Raw genomic sequence first — 16,410 nt, 5'->3', positions numbered from 1 at the left:
CAGTGTCTCAGAATGATTCAGACAGGCAAAGGCCCTCTGGGGACTTGAAGGGCATGATTCAAGGATCCCCTGTGTTAAACAGTAATACCCCTAAGGATTTAGGGGACATTTTCCCTCAGTATCTTCAGTAGAAGCCCTAAGTTGAAAACATCTGGTCTTCACAAAATTTGAGTGTATCCTTGTCTAATAGAGTGAACCCACATAGTTTTTGAAAAGGTCAAAGACAGTACAAAATAAACAGAGGCCTTTGTACTACCAAACTTTTATTTTGTATTTATTTATTATTATTATTATTATTTAATGTTTGTTTATTTTTGAGAGAGACAGACAAAGCATGAGCTGGGGAGGGGCAGAGAGAGAGGGAGACACAGAATCCAAAGAGGCTCCAGGCTCTGAGCTGCCTGCACAGAGACTGATACAGGGCTTGAACTCATGGACTGCAAGATCATGACCTGAGTCGAAGTTTGGCACTTAACTGACTGAGCCGCCTAGGCACCCCAGTACTGCCAGACTTTCAAAGGCAGGAATTGGGCTAAGAAAACTACTGCATTATAAATAGGTAACTTTTACGGAAGAGGAAGTTTCACTTGGAGGGCAAAATTGACACCCAAAAGTGGACTCTAGAGCTATAGTAATTATTCCCAGATACTGGGAGGACTGAATGCTAATAAAGGAACAACAACATACACCTGGCTGGATTCAGAACTGCTGTGTAAGAGTAACTTGTAGGTATATCTATCCTCCCCCACCCCCACACCCCAGGTTGAATAAAGAGTATATAGCACTTGTCCTATGTGTGTTTCAACATTTCAAGGTGTGTGAAAAGCAGATTTGTCTCTTTGTGTCACGGTCCTTCAGAGCCTTCATATTAAGAGAAATTGTATTTGAGGATTCTGATTTGATATGTATTCAAGGAACCTTATCTATAGCTGGGCCTGATTTAGATAAAAAAAAAATGCTAGAATTTGAACTGTTTTAATCGTATGAGTGTTGGAGGCCTTGGGAAGGAATGAGTATGTTTTGAATTGGGGGTTTGTGTGGTCGTACTAAAAGTATTCGAGCCAAAAGGTGGATCGTAGTTCTCAACCCCAAGATTCTTAATGCTCTTCTCCTGGTACTCACACAGAGTGGCTTTTGCTGCCAGTAGAATATGACACAAGTGATGGTGTATGTGTCTTCTAAGGCTAGATCATAGGTAGCATTATACTTTTTGCCCATGTTTCTTGGATTGCTCATTGTAGGGTAAGCCGGCTACTATACTGTGAAGATATACATATGGCTCACTGGAGGGCTGAGGGCTGTAGCCAACTGCCAATACAACTTGCCAGCCATGTAGGTGAGTCCCCTTGGAAATGGATCCTTCAGCTCCTGTCAGGCTTTTGAATAACTATATTCTCAGCCACTTCTAACTGCAGCCTCTTGAGAGAGCATGAACTCAAACCACCAAACCAAGCTGCTCTTGAATCTCTGACCCACAGGCGCTATGAGAAATAAATGAACACTGTAAGCCACTGAGGTTTGCAGTGACCTGTTATGCAACATTAGATAAATAGTATATAGCAATTAATCCTAGGTATGTGCAGATTACTAAAAAGCAAACACCTCAAGGGATCACCTATGCAGATTTCTGGAACTCTTTGTGCACACATAGCTTCCTCTTATCTAGAACTCTGCCCTGTGAATTCCAGCCCACTCAGCCTTCCTGAACTCTAACCTCCACCCTTTTAATTCAGTACAACCACTGTGTTCTCCCTGGATTCCTCCTCCATGTGCTGTGGTCAAGTAAATATCTCTATGCCAAAAACAAACAAACAAACAAACAAACAAACAAACAAACAGTATTTTAGGACTCACTTACTTTGTTTTCCTTTTCTTTTTGGATCATAGTTCTATGCTGCCTGTTCTCCAGTGTCTAAAAACGGGTGTTTCTTGTGTTTTGTCCACCTTTCTATTTGTTTACAGTGGGAGGTTGAATCTAGTACCAATTATTCTAACAAGTGGAATTCTCTAAAAGTGAATTTTATTTTAATTTTTTTAATCTTTTTTTTTTTTGAGAGAGAGAAAGAGAAATAGAGTGCAAGCCAAGGAGGAACAGAGAGAGAGGGAGACACAGAATCCAAAGCAGGCTCCAGTCTCTGAGCTGTCAGTACAGAGCCGGACACAGGGCTCAAGCCCACGAACCACGAGACCATGACCTGGGCCAAAGTTGGACACTTAACTGACTGAGCCACCCAGATGCCCCTCTAAAAGCGAATTTTAAAATTTAGCATAGTTGGTTTTCTTTTTAAACACTTCACTTTTTCCAAGTATTTAAGAAAATGTTATAAATTAAACTTATAAATTTGGTGATCTTTAAGTTTTCCTGTGTTGTTTCCTTATTAGTTACTAACTTAATGAGATTTCAATGTAAAAAGACAAATTTAAATCAATTAGACATTTGTAATTGGAATATATGGGAGTCTCATTCTCTTAAACATTCCAAGTATGTAAGACACAGATTCATTTATACAAACACTAAAATTATGGGTTTGATTCTCCTTAATATTCCTATTCTAAGTTCTAAATCCTCACAAATGAAATAAAAAGTGCTTATGCTCTACGGCTAATCCGCAACAAATGATATAATTTCAGACAATTTAGAGGTTCCTTCCTACATGGCTGAGCTTGCTTAACAGCTAGTGAGTGACATACCCACATTGTCAGGGGTAGATTTGACACCTTAAACCCTAATTACCAAATACATAAACTTCAAAACTTTTAAGGATTTGTTTCTTGGCCTTCTTTTTTGGAATACAGTTTCCTGGTCTACTTTGAAAAGTTTGTGACACCTAGCCCTGCTGCTGCAACACTTGACCGAATTTTGCATTTCTTTTACTCTTCAGGTATTTTAGTGACTTGGGTGCCTGGGTGACTCAGTTGGTTAAGTGTCCGACATCAGCTCAGGTCATGATCTCAGGGTTCATGAGTTTGAGCCCCGCGTCGGGCTCTGTGCTGACAGCTCAAAGCCTGGAGTCTGCTCTAGATTCTGTGTCTCCCTCTCTTTCTGCCTTTTCCCTGCTCACATTCTGTCTGTCTCTCTTAAAAATAAATAAACGTTAAAAAATATTCAAAAAATATTTTAGTGACTTCTGTCTAGTTCCACAAATTTGATATACTTGAGGGGCTACCTGTATTTTTTCAAAATGTTCCTAATTGACTCTCAGACATTTTGGTTCTAGGACATCTGAAGGGGATAGCTCTTATAAGTTATCGGAGACCACAAACAACTTTCGTTTGTGTGTTTATTACCTATTGATATCTAACCTATTAAAACAGAAAAATCGTTGGACCACCATGTTGTATACCTGAAACTAAAGTAATATTGTTTGTCAACTATACTTCAATTTAAAAAAAAATTTAATGTATGAAGTTGTTTAAAATAATCTATTACTATTAAAATGATAAGAATTTTAATAAAAAAACATTTCAACTATAAATTAGTGACAAGAAGCAGTGTTTTACAGTTCTGCAAATCTTTCTAATGCCTGATTTCATAGAAGTCAGCTGGATTCTCATATCTGTTCTTGCATTCAGTCTGTTGGAATTTCTTGTTTTGAATGAATCAAAAGAACAAAACTTAGCTTCACACAGGTATGTACTTGGGAAAGGGAGAACATTATAGACCCTATGAAATAATAAGGTCCCATAAATCTTACAAAAACAGAAATATTTGATATTTCTATCTTTCTTATTGCTTTGGCTGTTTGCCATGCTTCTGTTCATTCTTTAAACCTCCAGAGACACTTCTTCCTCAAATTCTTTTAGGCCTCCTAGGACTAAATGCTTCCAAGACAGTGATCATTTTTTTTTTTTTTTTATTGACCATTGTATCCTTAGCCTAGCACATCTTCCTAAATCATTTTATTTAAACTGTATAATTAAATCCTATCATGAAAAAAGCTGAGATATTTTGAGGTTTAATTTCTCTACATTTTAAATATGGGCTTTTCATTTCATTTTATTTGAAACAGGTGATATAAACGGCAGTCTTGGACTAAGACGTTTATATTCGAATCCATTTGGTTAAGATAACCTGAAAGTGTAAAGAACAGATTGTAACTTAGACACAGAATTGACGTGTATGATTCTTTCCTTTCTTTTACTTCTTTTATCAGTTCTTTAAGAATAACAGAAGTCATAGTAAATTTAACTTATCACTGCTATAATAGAAAATTTGGAGAAATCTAGGAAGCTGTATGATCGTATAAAAAATAATGGCCCTAGTGGTAAAAAATATCTAGAAAGTAATGGATAGTGCCTGAATATTCTTCAGAAATTATATCTGTTTATACTTTAACAATTCTTAAATGTGCAAGCAAAAATATTTTTCTTATAAAAATTAAAACATTGAAAATATACAATATTGCATTGTAGATTTTTAAAACTTTTACATAAATTATATGCACTATGCATATTTTTGAAACCTGCTATTTTCATGTTTTTAGAGATTATTCATTAGGAGATATAAATAACAGGTCTTCCCCATTCTTTTAAACAACTGCATGATATTCTAAAGTGTGGATATGATAAGCTCTTGTTTAGCTATTTTATATATTTATAGATAGATAGATAGGTAGAGTTCACATCCTTCTACTTCCTGAATCATGTTTATGTTTAATGTTCATTTTTCCTAGAGTACTCATTATTCACAGAGACCCTTGTAGCTGCCGATGACAATTATGACAACTGAACAAAATATAAATTATTTTGCAAAAAACCCTGTGTTTCCATTTCATGACTTGAGGGAAGAGGGCAATAGTTTGATGTATCTTAATATGTAAATATGGTGACCTGTGGGTTGTGGTATTTTGTTACTATCAATGCTGATGGGTTATGTAGGCCAGCATATGGGAGAACTTCTTTGGTGTTAGTTGGTACTGGGCTTGTTCCTTCTCCCTACCTCCATAATCTCACTCCCACCGTGTCATCTGGTAGACATTTTAAGCACCTACCGCAAGGCAAGCACCCTTCTATCTACTGGTTTGCTGTCCTGGAACTACCAGTTTGTGGGGCGGACAAACATAAAGAGATAAATTATAATGGCAAGTGTCATGATATCCATAATGACAACTTGTGGAGACATGCCAGATTATGTCATCAACATGTTGTGGAGTTTATTTATTCATTCACTTGACAATTATCTGCATACTTACTGTGTGTTAGGCTGTGGGTGTTAACGATTGAGAAAACCAACACGATCCCTGCTTAGGAGCATTCAGTGTGGGGAACTTGGAAAGAATTTGAGAGAGAACTGCTGCTGTTGTTGGATCATGAGTAGTGCATACAAGCATTGCAAGTAAAATGGGAGGAACACATTTAAACAGAGGGATTCAAATGTGCGCAAGTACAAAGCTGTGGAAGGCTCTAGTCCATCCAGGAATTATGAGATAGTCTCTGGGTTGTATGAGATACATGAATGGAAGTGGCACATGTGGAGACTGAAAAGGGAGATTGTGGCCAGATATGAATGCCCAGTTAAGGAATTTAGATGTTTTTTTCTGTAAGCCTTTGCTGAGCCAGTTAGTATTTTTTAAATGATAGTTGTAATCTAAGACACTGATTTTGTATCTTGACTAAAAAATACTTATACCTACTTAAATGAATAATTTGATTCATTATATTAACCTGTTGGTCTACTAAGAATGTAATTGATGTATCACAGCTGGTGTGTGTGTGTGTGTGTGTGTGTGTGTGTGTGTGTGTGTGTGTATGTGTGTGTGTGTAATCTTGGGTTTTTCTTTGTTTCAGCCTTTACGCTACGGAAAGAAAATCTGGAAATGTTTGAAGCAGTTGGTTTTTTAGCTATGAAACTTGGTGTGATTCCTTCAGATTTTAGTTATGCAGGCCTTAAAGACAAGAAAGCTGTCACCTATCAAGCAATGGTTGTTAGAAAAGTGACTCCAGAGAGGTAATATGACATTACTTTATAAGATAGAACTTTTCTATCTTATTGCATCAGATACATAAATGTAAGATTTAAAAAATCAGAACACTAGGAACATATTAACCTCACTATCAATAGTAATTAAAAAAAATTTTTTTTTTAACGTTTATTCATCTTTGAGAGACAGAGAGAGACAGAGCATGAGCGGGGAAGGGGCAGGGAGAGAGAGACACAGAATTGGAAGCAGGCTCCAGGCTCTGAGCTGTCAGCACAGAGCCCGACGCGGGGCTTGAACTCAAGAACTGCGAGATCATGACCTGAGCTGAAGTCGGCCGCTCAACCGACTGAGCCACCCAGGCGCTCCAATAGTAATTAATTGATTGAAAGCTTACTGAACAGCATTCTTTAATAATATAATTATCATCTAAATAGCATTATGTCTTAAATTTACACTGAAGGGGCGCCTGAGTGGCTCAGTTGGTTAAGCGTCTGACTTCGGCTCAGGTTATGATCTCCCAGTTTGTGGGTTTGAGCCCCATGTTGGGCTCTGTTCTGACAGCTCAGAGCCTGCAGCCTGCTTCCAATTCTGTGTCTCCCTCTCTCTCTGTTCCTCCCCTACTCGGACTCTCTCTCTTTCTGTCTCTCTCTCAAAAATAAATTAACATTAAATTTATACTACAAATATAGGTTGTTTTAAGACAGACACTTTGAGAAGTGGAAGATTTTAAATGATCTGAATTGTTTCTAAAAATCCTGTACCAGTGCCTGGCTGGCACAGTCGGTATAGCCTGTGACTCTTGATCTCAGGGTTGTAAGTTCAAGCCCTGTGTTGGGTATAGAGATGACATAAAATTAAAGGTTTAAAAAATACCCTGTACCATATTTGAATATGCATTTATATTCAGGACAGTGTGTTACAAATGTATGTATTTTTAATTACTATAATACTTTTTATGCTTTTATCGTCATGGTTCCTTACATTTAAAATAAATCCTCGGGGCGCCTGGGTGGCTCAGTCGGTTGAGCGGCCGACTTGGGCTCAGGTCACAATCTCACGGTCTGTGAGTTTGAGCCCCGCGTCGGGCTCTGTGCTGACAGCTCAGAGCCTGGAGCCTGTTTCAGATTCTGTGTCTCCCTCTCTCTGACCCACCCCCGTTCACGCTCTGTCTCTGTCTCAAAAATAAATAAACGTTAAAAAAATAAATAAATAAAATAAATCCTCATTAAATGAAGAGCAAAGTATTCAAATTAACCTCCTTTCAGCTTTCTCAAATTTTAAAAATATTTTTTGTAATTGTAAAATAAATACGTATTTATTACAGTAGATTCAGAAAATAGAATAATGTAAGAATGAAGTTAAAAGTCACTAATAATTTCACTACTCAGAATAGCCACAGTAACCTCTTTTTTTTCTTTTCTTTTCTTTTTTTTTTTTTTTTAGTATACTTGACACAAAATATTACATTAGTGTCAGATACACAGCATAGTGATTCAGCAGCCTGGAGCTTGCTTCAAGTTCTGTTTCCCTCTTTTTGTCCCTCCCTGACCCATGCTCTGTCTCTGTCTCTCTCTCAAAAATAAATAAACAACAAAAAAAATTTTTTTAAAGTACAGTATAGTAAGAGAGAAAGACTTTAGCTTTCAAAGATATTTAGATGTTAGAAACTGGTTTTCAACTACTAAAGACAAAATATTATTAATTCCTAGGAGGAGAGAGCCCTTTGATTTGGCTAATGGGTATAGGATTTTAATTACCCTTCAAGTAATAGTAAGATTTTAGCAGATGAAAAAAACTTGAAGATGTATTTGGACGAGCAGTAAGTTAACTACCTACCTGATAAAACAGATAGTTCCTTTAAGTATGACAGAAAATATGAATGTAAAGAAAATGCTTTCTTACAGAGTCTTTAAAGGTGTGCTAATAATTGGAATCTATTCTTTAGACTTGGGAAAGAATTGAAAGTTTGAGTAAGAAAATGTTCAGAGCAGGGGCGCCTGGGTGGCTCATTCGTTTGAAGATCTGATTTCTGCTCAGGTTGTGGTCTCATGGTTCATGAGTTCGAGCCCCACATCGGGCTCTGTGCTGACAGCTCAGAACCTGGAGCCTGCTTTGGATTCTGTGTCTCCCTCTCTCTCTGCCCCTCCCCCCCTCTCAAAAATAAATATTAAAGAAAAAGTGTTCAGAGCAGAATTTTAGTAAAATCCTCTGGTGCTACTTGTTTTTCTTAGTAATGTTGGAGGAAGAGAGACTGAGGAGGAAAGGAACAAAGTCTGAGGACAGGAAGACTAGAACAGTTAAGAGGTTTTTACCAGTTAAATTAAGGAGAAGTCAGAAGGCACAGATAAAGTGATAGCATTGGGAGTATGTGTTTCAGGTCATAAAACAACTCTGTTAATATGATCCTATAGTAATGGGTTTTTTATTGCACATTCGTTGAAATAACATTAACTTTAAAATTTTTAGGTGTTCTGGTATAAGTGGTTGTCTGGCAACTGTCATTTAAACTTACGTTAATTTTTAAATGTAAGATTTAACTGAGTCTATATGATTTATCATTTATAGGTTGAAAAATATTGAAAAAGAAATTGAAAAGAAAAAAATGAATGTGTTTAATATTCGATCTATAGATGATTCCCTTAGACTTGGTCAGCTCAAAGGAAATCACTTTGATATTGTCATCAGAAATTTAAAAAACCAGATAAATGACTCTGCAAACCTGAAAGACAGAATTTTAGAGGCAATAGAAAATGTTAAGGTAAGAAAACTCAATTTTAAAATAATGTTATAGGAAAATGTTTATAGTCCTCTTTACACTGAGGCAGGAAGAAAAACTTTTTCTTTTGTACCTTTTTTTAAATGTGTATATGTAATTATTTAAAAAATGACAGGGACATTTAGCTTATTTTTAATTTTCTTGGTAGTATATTTTTGTATTAAAAAACAGCTGTAATGTGATTTTTAAAAATGTAACATATAGTGTTATCCAGAGTGTGTGGGGAGGGGGAAGCTATCTATATAAGAACAGGGGTAGGTTTTTTTGTTGTTATTTGTATGTTTAGCACATGCCATATAGAGTAGTATTTTAGGCAAAAGGATTATTTTTTTTTGGAAATTTGTTCAGTAATTTTTTTCAGAAATCTTTGGTAAATAGTTACATTACTTATCAGAATTATATACAATCTTTTTCTTTTTAGTCTATGATTTTTTTCAGTGTAGTAAGTCACATACATTTTATTATGTCTTGCAATAAAAAGCTATTTAACATAAACATATAAGTGACATTTGCCAGGCATCTAAACATACCATAGCCTTCAGTCTGATCATCTAGAGTATGGTTAGCAAACTTTTTCTGTAGAGGGCTAGGCATATGGTCTCTTGTGCAGCCACTATACTGCCATTTGTGTGGAAGCAGCCATAGACAATACATAAATGAATGAGCATGGTTGTGTTCCAATAAAACTTTATTTACAAAAATAGATGTAGGGCCGCATTTGACTTATAGGCCATTAGTAGTTTGACAAGTTCTGATCTAGACCAGTAATCCTCAATCTGGGATGCTTGTACGCAATCTCAGTAGTCAATCTCTACCCCCAAACCAATTAAATAAGAATATTTGGGAATGCAGCTTAGTTTATTAATATTTTTTAAAAACTCCCTAGCTGCTTTTACTCTACAGCTAACATTAAGAAACACTGATATAAGATTCTGACCACAAAGACCTTTTTACACAGTTTTATTCCTCTCCAAAGAAAAGCAAACAAAAAGCCAGGTTTTTAATCAGTTATTATGCCTTATAGTCAGGAAAATGACTTCTAATAAAGATTTTTAAAATTCAGCACATTTACCTGTGCATAGACACTCTTTGATTGTATACTCCTTATATGGTTGTTTTTCCCTTACTTCTGTATCTAAAATTCTTTTCTCTGTCCTGAAAAACTGCTACTAAAATAATATCCCTTAAAAAGGGGAGAAAGTTTCTCTGAAGTCTGATAGCATTTATTGCCTGTCTTTCATTTGGAACTTATGGATACACAATTGCTAGTTATAAAATCCCCATTAGAAATGGTTTTAGCTTTAGCTAACTTTCCTTTAGTTCTGAAAATAAGAAGTCTTTGAAGTTTTGTTTTAGACGGTTATAACTTTGACCACTAGAAACCTTTTGTTTTATCCAGCCCTAAGTAATTTGAAGGGGTATTTAAAACTCTTCTGGTTATTCGAGGATATTATTTGATATTATTTTTCCAAATTTGAAGTAATAATTGCTGAATGAATAAATATGATCTCCTCTCATAAAGTGAGTGTGGAAGACTCTTATCTTTCAAGAAACCATCTGGGCCCTGATGTTTTCCTTGTGAGAGCATGTTTAACCACTGACTATTATTGTCTTTAAGGTTGCAGAGTAATTTACAATTTTCTGTTCTTGGGGAAGTGATGCCATGTCATTCTCTTGACTCAGGTCTTTAGAAACTGAGATAATTAAAAAATGAATTGTTCTGTATAAAGGAACTAAGACTTGCTGGGTTTGAAGTAAATGTATTGCTTATTCCCAGCATCTTCAGACAACAGGAGCATCTCAGAATCAGAAAGAGCTTTAGAGCAAAGATCACACTCAGTAACCAGTTCATCCCAGTTTTCCCAGAACTTCCCCAATTTTAGCATTGAAAGTCCTGCATCCTAGAATACCCTTCAGTAATATGAATGGAAAGCTGACCTATTTTTTAAGGCTTTTTTTTTGCTGGCCTTATTTTCTAACTTTTAATTGTTTGTTTTTCTTCTTTCTTTTCTTTAATTGTATAGCATATCTCAGACCATTTGGTTCTCATGTGTATATTGCTGATTACAGTATTCTTTTATTAAAATAAATATGAGGAGGAAACTTGATTAGATATCTGACACAATAATTCTATTAATTTGTTGTAGTCATTTTGGGCCTATGACAAAGACCCATAGACTGGGTGACTTTTAAATCACAGAAATATATTTTGTATCATGCTGGAGGCTGGAAGCCTGAGATCAGGGTGCCAGCCTTGTCTTTGTGTTGTATTCTCACATGGTGGAAATAGAGTGAGCTAGCTCCAAGGTCTTTTCTTAGAAGGGCACTGATCCCATTCATGAGAGCTTTGATTACCTCCCAGAGTCCCCACCTCCAAATACCATCACATTGGAGGTTAGGATTTCAACGTATGAATTTTGGGGGATATACAGGCATGCAGTCCATAACAATATGCTTTTTTTTTTTTTAATTTTAGTTTTTAATTTTTTTTAATACAATTTATTGTCAAATTGGCTAACATTGTATACAGTGCGCTCTTGGTTTTGGGGGTAGATTCCCGTGGTTTATCGCTTACATACAACACCCAGTGCTCACATAATAATATGCTTTTAATGATTGATTTTCTTGTATTTGTAGAATAAAGGGTTTGTAAATTACTATGGACCGCAGAGATTTGGGATGGGAAGGAAAGTTCACACTGACCAGATTGGATTGGCTTTGCTGAAGAGTGAAATGGTATGGATTAAAAAAAAACACTCTGCTCTGATTTGTTTTGTCAGTTATACTTACTACGTAACCCAGCCCTTTGCTTTGTTAACCCAGCATGTGAATGCATATGTACACACATACATACACCATATGCTACATTATTGAACATTTATGAGCAGCTATTGTAGTCTGAGTATCACACTGTAATAAAGTGAATTGTATGTGATGTCCCTGTGTTTAATACTTGAGACTTAACAGAGAATTGATGAGCACTCACCAAATTCTTAATGAAGTGAATGGAGGATTTGGAGGAAACGTAACACCCTATAATTCCAGAAATATGGCATCCGATGATGCAAAATTCACATTTCTTATAGCATTTAAACAAAAGCTGTCCCCTCTTTTAAACTTCATATTCTGTGCTTCTCATTTTTTTTTTAATTTTGCTAGAGCTTTAGCTGTCAATTGTTGCTGTATAACAAACAAACTACTTGCAAACTGCATCGTCTATAATGACGAGCATTTATTATCTCACTGTCTCTGAGGGTCAGGCATCTGGGAGCAGCCGAGCTGGGTGTTGCAGCATCAGGGTGTCTCATGGTGTGCAGTCACACTGTCAGCCAGGGTTATAGTCTTTGATGAATTGACGAGGCGCAGAGGATCTCCTTCCAAGCACACTCTGCTTTTGGCAGGAAGCATTAGTTTCCCATCATGGGACTGCTCATGGCATGACTTCCCTATGAGAGAGGAGTTCAGGAGCACAAATGAATGAGAGAGAGAGACCACAACATAAATCGAAGTGTCTTTTGTAATGTAATCTTAGAAGTGACATCGTCACTTTTGCTCTGTTTTACTCACTGGGCACGCAGATCCACCCTGGTAAGTACAGAAGAGGACTACACGAGGCATGAGTACCAGGGAATGGAGATCAGTGGGGGCCAACTTCGAGGCTGGCCCCATGCTAGAAAGCCATATTTTCTTTCCTTGGAAACATTTTCTCCCCAACCTTTATATTCTTTGCATCTCAATTTAAATTCTCATCCCATTCCCAAGAAAAATTGAGTTATTCTTATCTTGTGACTTCAAAGCCTCTTGGATTTCCCATCTTAGGTTTTATTATATTTTACTGTTAATGTTTATTTAATCTTTTCCAGTAAACAAACACTATGTCTCTCTTGCTCAACATTCCATCCCTGGTACTCTGCATAGTGCCTAGCACATCACAGATGCTTAGTAATATTTATTTGAATGAATTAGCTTCTTAACATATATTTGTTTGAATGGATGAATGAATACTGTAAAATAAGACTGGGATTTTAGGTTGAATGATCTATTTTAAGATCCTTTCCTACTTATGAATCACCATGCTGGAGACAGTATAATAATAATAATAATATACAGGACCTCACAGATAGCATTAAAAAAAAGGAACATCTTTTAATCTATTTAGTTTTCAAAAGAAAATATTAATATTGGCAATAAAAAAAAGATTTTAGCAATTATTTTAAAGACCAAAGCATTCCAAAACTTGAGAACTGGAATGAAATTAGTGGTTCACCATTTTCCTATGCTTATTACCTCCTCTGTTTTTGTTGTCTATGTTGGTCAGGTTTGAGTTTTATGTCATTAGTTCATACATGCAGTCATAACTCAATGATAGAGATAAGGAATGACAGAAGTAGAATATGGAAGTGATGGGAGGCACTTTTTCCAGTTGGGAATATTTTGTTTTAATTTTTTTTAACTTTTATTTATTTTTGAGAGACAGAGCATGAATGGGAGAGGAGTAGAGAGAGAGGGAGACACAGAATCCAAAGCAGGCTCCAGGCTCTGAGATGTCAGCATAGAGCCTGACATGGGGCTCAAACCCACGAACTGTGTGATCATGACCTGAGCCGAAGTCAGATGTTCAACCAACTGAGCCACCCAGGTGCCCCAGTTCAGAATATTTGAAACCTGTGTGTAAAGTTGCTTTGTACAGATTTATTTACCAATTTAACACTGTTTAATTTTTGAAAGCTTGAAGATAAAATTGCAGCACCAAATATCATTGGTTAAGTGCCTATTTTTTTTTATTTTTTTACGATGCTAGAGAATTTGTATCTTTTTTAAAAAAAGTGATTTGCGGCCACCTGGGTGGCTCAGTCAATTAAGCATCTGACTCTTGATTTTGGCTCAGGTCATAATCTCGCAATTTGTGAGTTTGAGCCCAGCATCCGGTTCTGTGCTGACAGCATGGAGCCTGTTTGTGATTCTCTCTCTCCCTCTCTCTGCCCCTCCCTGCTCATGCTTTCTCTCTCAAAAATAAATAAACATTTTTTAAAAAAGTAATTTGTCATTTTCATTTACTATGTTTGCTTGCTTGATTTTTAAAGGTGGAGGCTGTAAAATTATTTCTTACACCAGAAGATTTGGATGATCCTGTAAACAGAGCAAAGAAATATTTTCTTCAAACTGGTATTTAAAAGTTTCTTTACCCCATACATAGTCATGCAAATCTATAATATAAATGTATGTCATTAGGCGGGCATTCATTGCAACATAAATGTGGTAGGAAATAGATTATAGTATGTTATATATTTAATAATTTATTACATGCCCAAGACACTTTAGTTTGGGCCAAATATCCAGAACTCTTGTCTGTTTTAACTCTTGCCTCGGGGTAGGAGTAAGGGGAGAAATAGCTTCTTAGTTTTTCTTGGTCTGTACCCTCAGAGGAGATAAGAATTCCAAATTCTAAACTGGTACTGATGGAAGTATATGCTACAACTTGGGGAGACTGAAAAACTAACTACATAAAAGTATTATTTGTTGTATCCAAAACTTTGTGCATTGATTTGGGCTTAGTCGCCATTCAGCCCTGTCAATTTTGACACTTTAGCCCAATGTGATGGTTTATAATGCAGAATGTTTAATGAGAAGCACTAAAGAAAAGTGGTTATGAGTATGGGTTCTAGAGTCAATCTACATGGAGTTTCACTCTGGAAATGACGTATGTGTTTGTATTATTTAGAGTCCAGAGAACATAACGTCCGTACGGCAATGATTCATACAGTTCAGTGTGCATGAGCAACATGTGGCACATTTACTAAAATGAGGATTCCTACCTGAATAAGCCTCTTTGCAGTAGACTCCATCAATTTAATTTTAAAAAGCACCCCATTAGCAAGGCCTGTTAGCATACATGAAGGATCCAACCTTTCTTATTCCAAATATTCTATATAAGTGTTCATAATAGCTCTTTAAAAATCTATAGGCTCACAGGTTTATTTCATGCTTTTTTTAAAAGTGGTCCTCTGAATAATTTCCAGTTAGTTTATCTCCATTCTGAAGTAGGTATTACTAATGTGCTTTTTGCTATTTTTTTTTAAAGCAGGGAAAATGAATGGAGAATGGACTATATGACTAATGATCTTTATTAAACAAACAAACTCTTCAGGTATAGCTAGGTTTATAGTTGGTAATAAGCATCATCTTCATATTCAAGTTTATAAGATGACACAGTTCATTGCCTCTCATTTAGAGGGCATAATAAAGGTACCTATAACTGGCCTTTAAAGGAAAGTGGTTGACTCACTGATTTTCTCTTTATTTCAGAGGATGCTAAAGGCACACTTTCATTGATGCCTGAATTCAAAGTTCGAGAGAGAGCATTGTTGGAGTCACTGCATCGCTTTGGCATGACGGAGGAGGGTTGTATCCAGGCGTGGTTCTCTTTTCCCCATTCTATGCGCATATTCTACGTTCATGCATATAGCAGTAAAATTTGGAATGAGGCAGTATCCTACAGACTTGGAACCTATGGGTCAAGAGTAGTAGAGGGTGATTTGGTCTGTTTGGGTGAAGATGTTGACGATGAACATTTCCCAAATAATAAAGTAAGTATCCTTTCATCAAAGTTTTCAAAGAGTTGTTACTGCACTTGGAATATTAGAGAAGCTCGTTTTTAGAAATCATTTAGCACTAAACACACATTTTATTTTTTTCGCTTGTATTTATTTGCTTATCTTCTGCTTCTATGCTGTTAACTGAGGTTTAACACCTATCTGTAAACAGAAAGATAAAAATAGTCACTGGTATTAAGTAAAAGGTACAAACGTAGTAAACCTTCCTTTAAAGAACACGTTAAAAAAATTACAGAAGTAATGCACAAAATAGTGCCATTAAAAGTGAAAAATTGAAACTTTACATACAAAGCTGTCATCTTGCCACCACTCTTATTGTGTGTCCAGGAAATCAACCTCTGTTTTTTTCATATATTTTCTTCTAGACCTTTTTCTATGCTTTCACATAAATATCTATAGAAAAGTGTATTTTTATTCTCTTAGCTAACATGAATAAAAGCAAAGGCAGGGCTTAGGAGCTCGGAACTTAAAATATGAAAAGGAAAAAATATAGTTTTTATAATGATGGTATATAGAGTGTGTAATGTTTGGATGTATTTTATATAAATGTGATTTTATATAATTGCCATTTACAACTTGCTTTTTTTATAAATTATAAAAATTATAATATAAATTTTATAAAATTTTTATAATGGAAAGTTTCTCTTTCCATTTCCTCTCTGTCCAACTAGTATTTTTATCTTGGGCTTGAACAGTTAAAATAATGAAACTGAATTATATAAATCAAGTAAAGAAATTTATTTTATATATAATGCAAAGAATAAATTAAAATGCAAAAATAACATTATCTCAAGTTAGTCTCAGAAATACGTTATAAAAGTTAGTGAAGGTATTTTGAGTAGTAATTTCATATATAACATCATAAAATCATTGAGTTCTAGATGAGAAAAGGGTTTTAGAGGCTCTCTTTCCTAACTCCCATTTTGTAGAAATGAAAATTGAGACCCAGATTGGAGAGGAAACAGATTAAGTGACATAGGTAGCAGAATTAAAAAGACCCTAGCCTGAATTGGTCCCTAGCAGAGAAATCATGGAATATAGAAAAGGTGTCTGCATCTAGAGAGAACATGGGCCAGTTTTTCAAAAAGGAAGAAAAATA

At 35.7% G+C, this 16,410-nt stretch overlaps 1 protein-coding gene and 1 long non-coding RNA gene across 4 annotated transcripts in view; one reads left to right on the top strand and one right to left on the bottom strand.

Annotated features, from left to right (window-relative positions):
• The window catches only part of PUS7L (pseudouridine synthase 7 like), a 32,111-nt gene that overhangs the window by 11,151 nt on the left and 4,550 nt on the right, over positions 1-16,410 (top strand). For 2 of the 3 annotated variants that reach the window (XM_023256964.2, XM_045061661.1), the window contains 5 exons: positions 5,788-5,947; positions 8,487-8,679; positions 11,335-11,433; positions 13,782-13,863; positions 15,004-15,284. In XM_023256964.2, coding sequence (XP_023112732.1) covers positions 5,788-5,947; positions 8,487-8,679; positions 11,335-11,433; positions 13,782-13,863; positions 15,004-15,284 — 815 coding nt within the window. Of the gene's footprint in view, positions 1-393; positions 1,337-5,787; positions 5,948-8,486; positions 8,680-11,334; positions 11,434-13,781; positions 13,864-15,003; positions 15,285-16,410 lie in introns of those variants that run through there. The other variant, XM_045061660.1, reaches the window with a different exon arrangement.
• LOC111561353 overlaps positions 11,910-16,410 on the bottom strand; it is a 37,191-nt gene continuing 32,690 nt past the window's right edge. Inside the window, exon 2 of the long non-coding RNA XR_002743865.2 lies at positions 11,910-12,143. This is a non-coding gene — a long non-coding RNA (uncharacterized LOC111561353). The remainder of the gene's footprint in view (positions 12,144-16,410) is intronic.

The sequence above is a fragment of the Felis catus genome, chromosome B4 (genome assembly GCF_018350175.1).
Source record: "Felis catus isolate Fca126 chromosome B4, F.catus_Fca126_mat1.0, whole genome shotgun sequence".
Classification (NCBI taxonomy): Eukaryota; Metazoa; Chordata; class Mammalia; order Carnivora; family Felidae; genus Felis; species Felis catus.
This window is presented reverse-complemented; position numbering and strand designations above follow the sequence as displayed.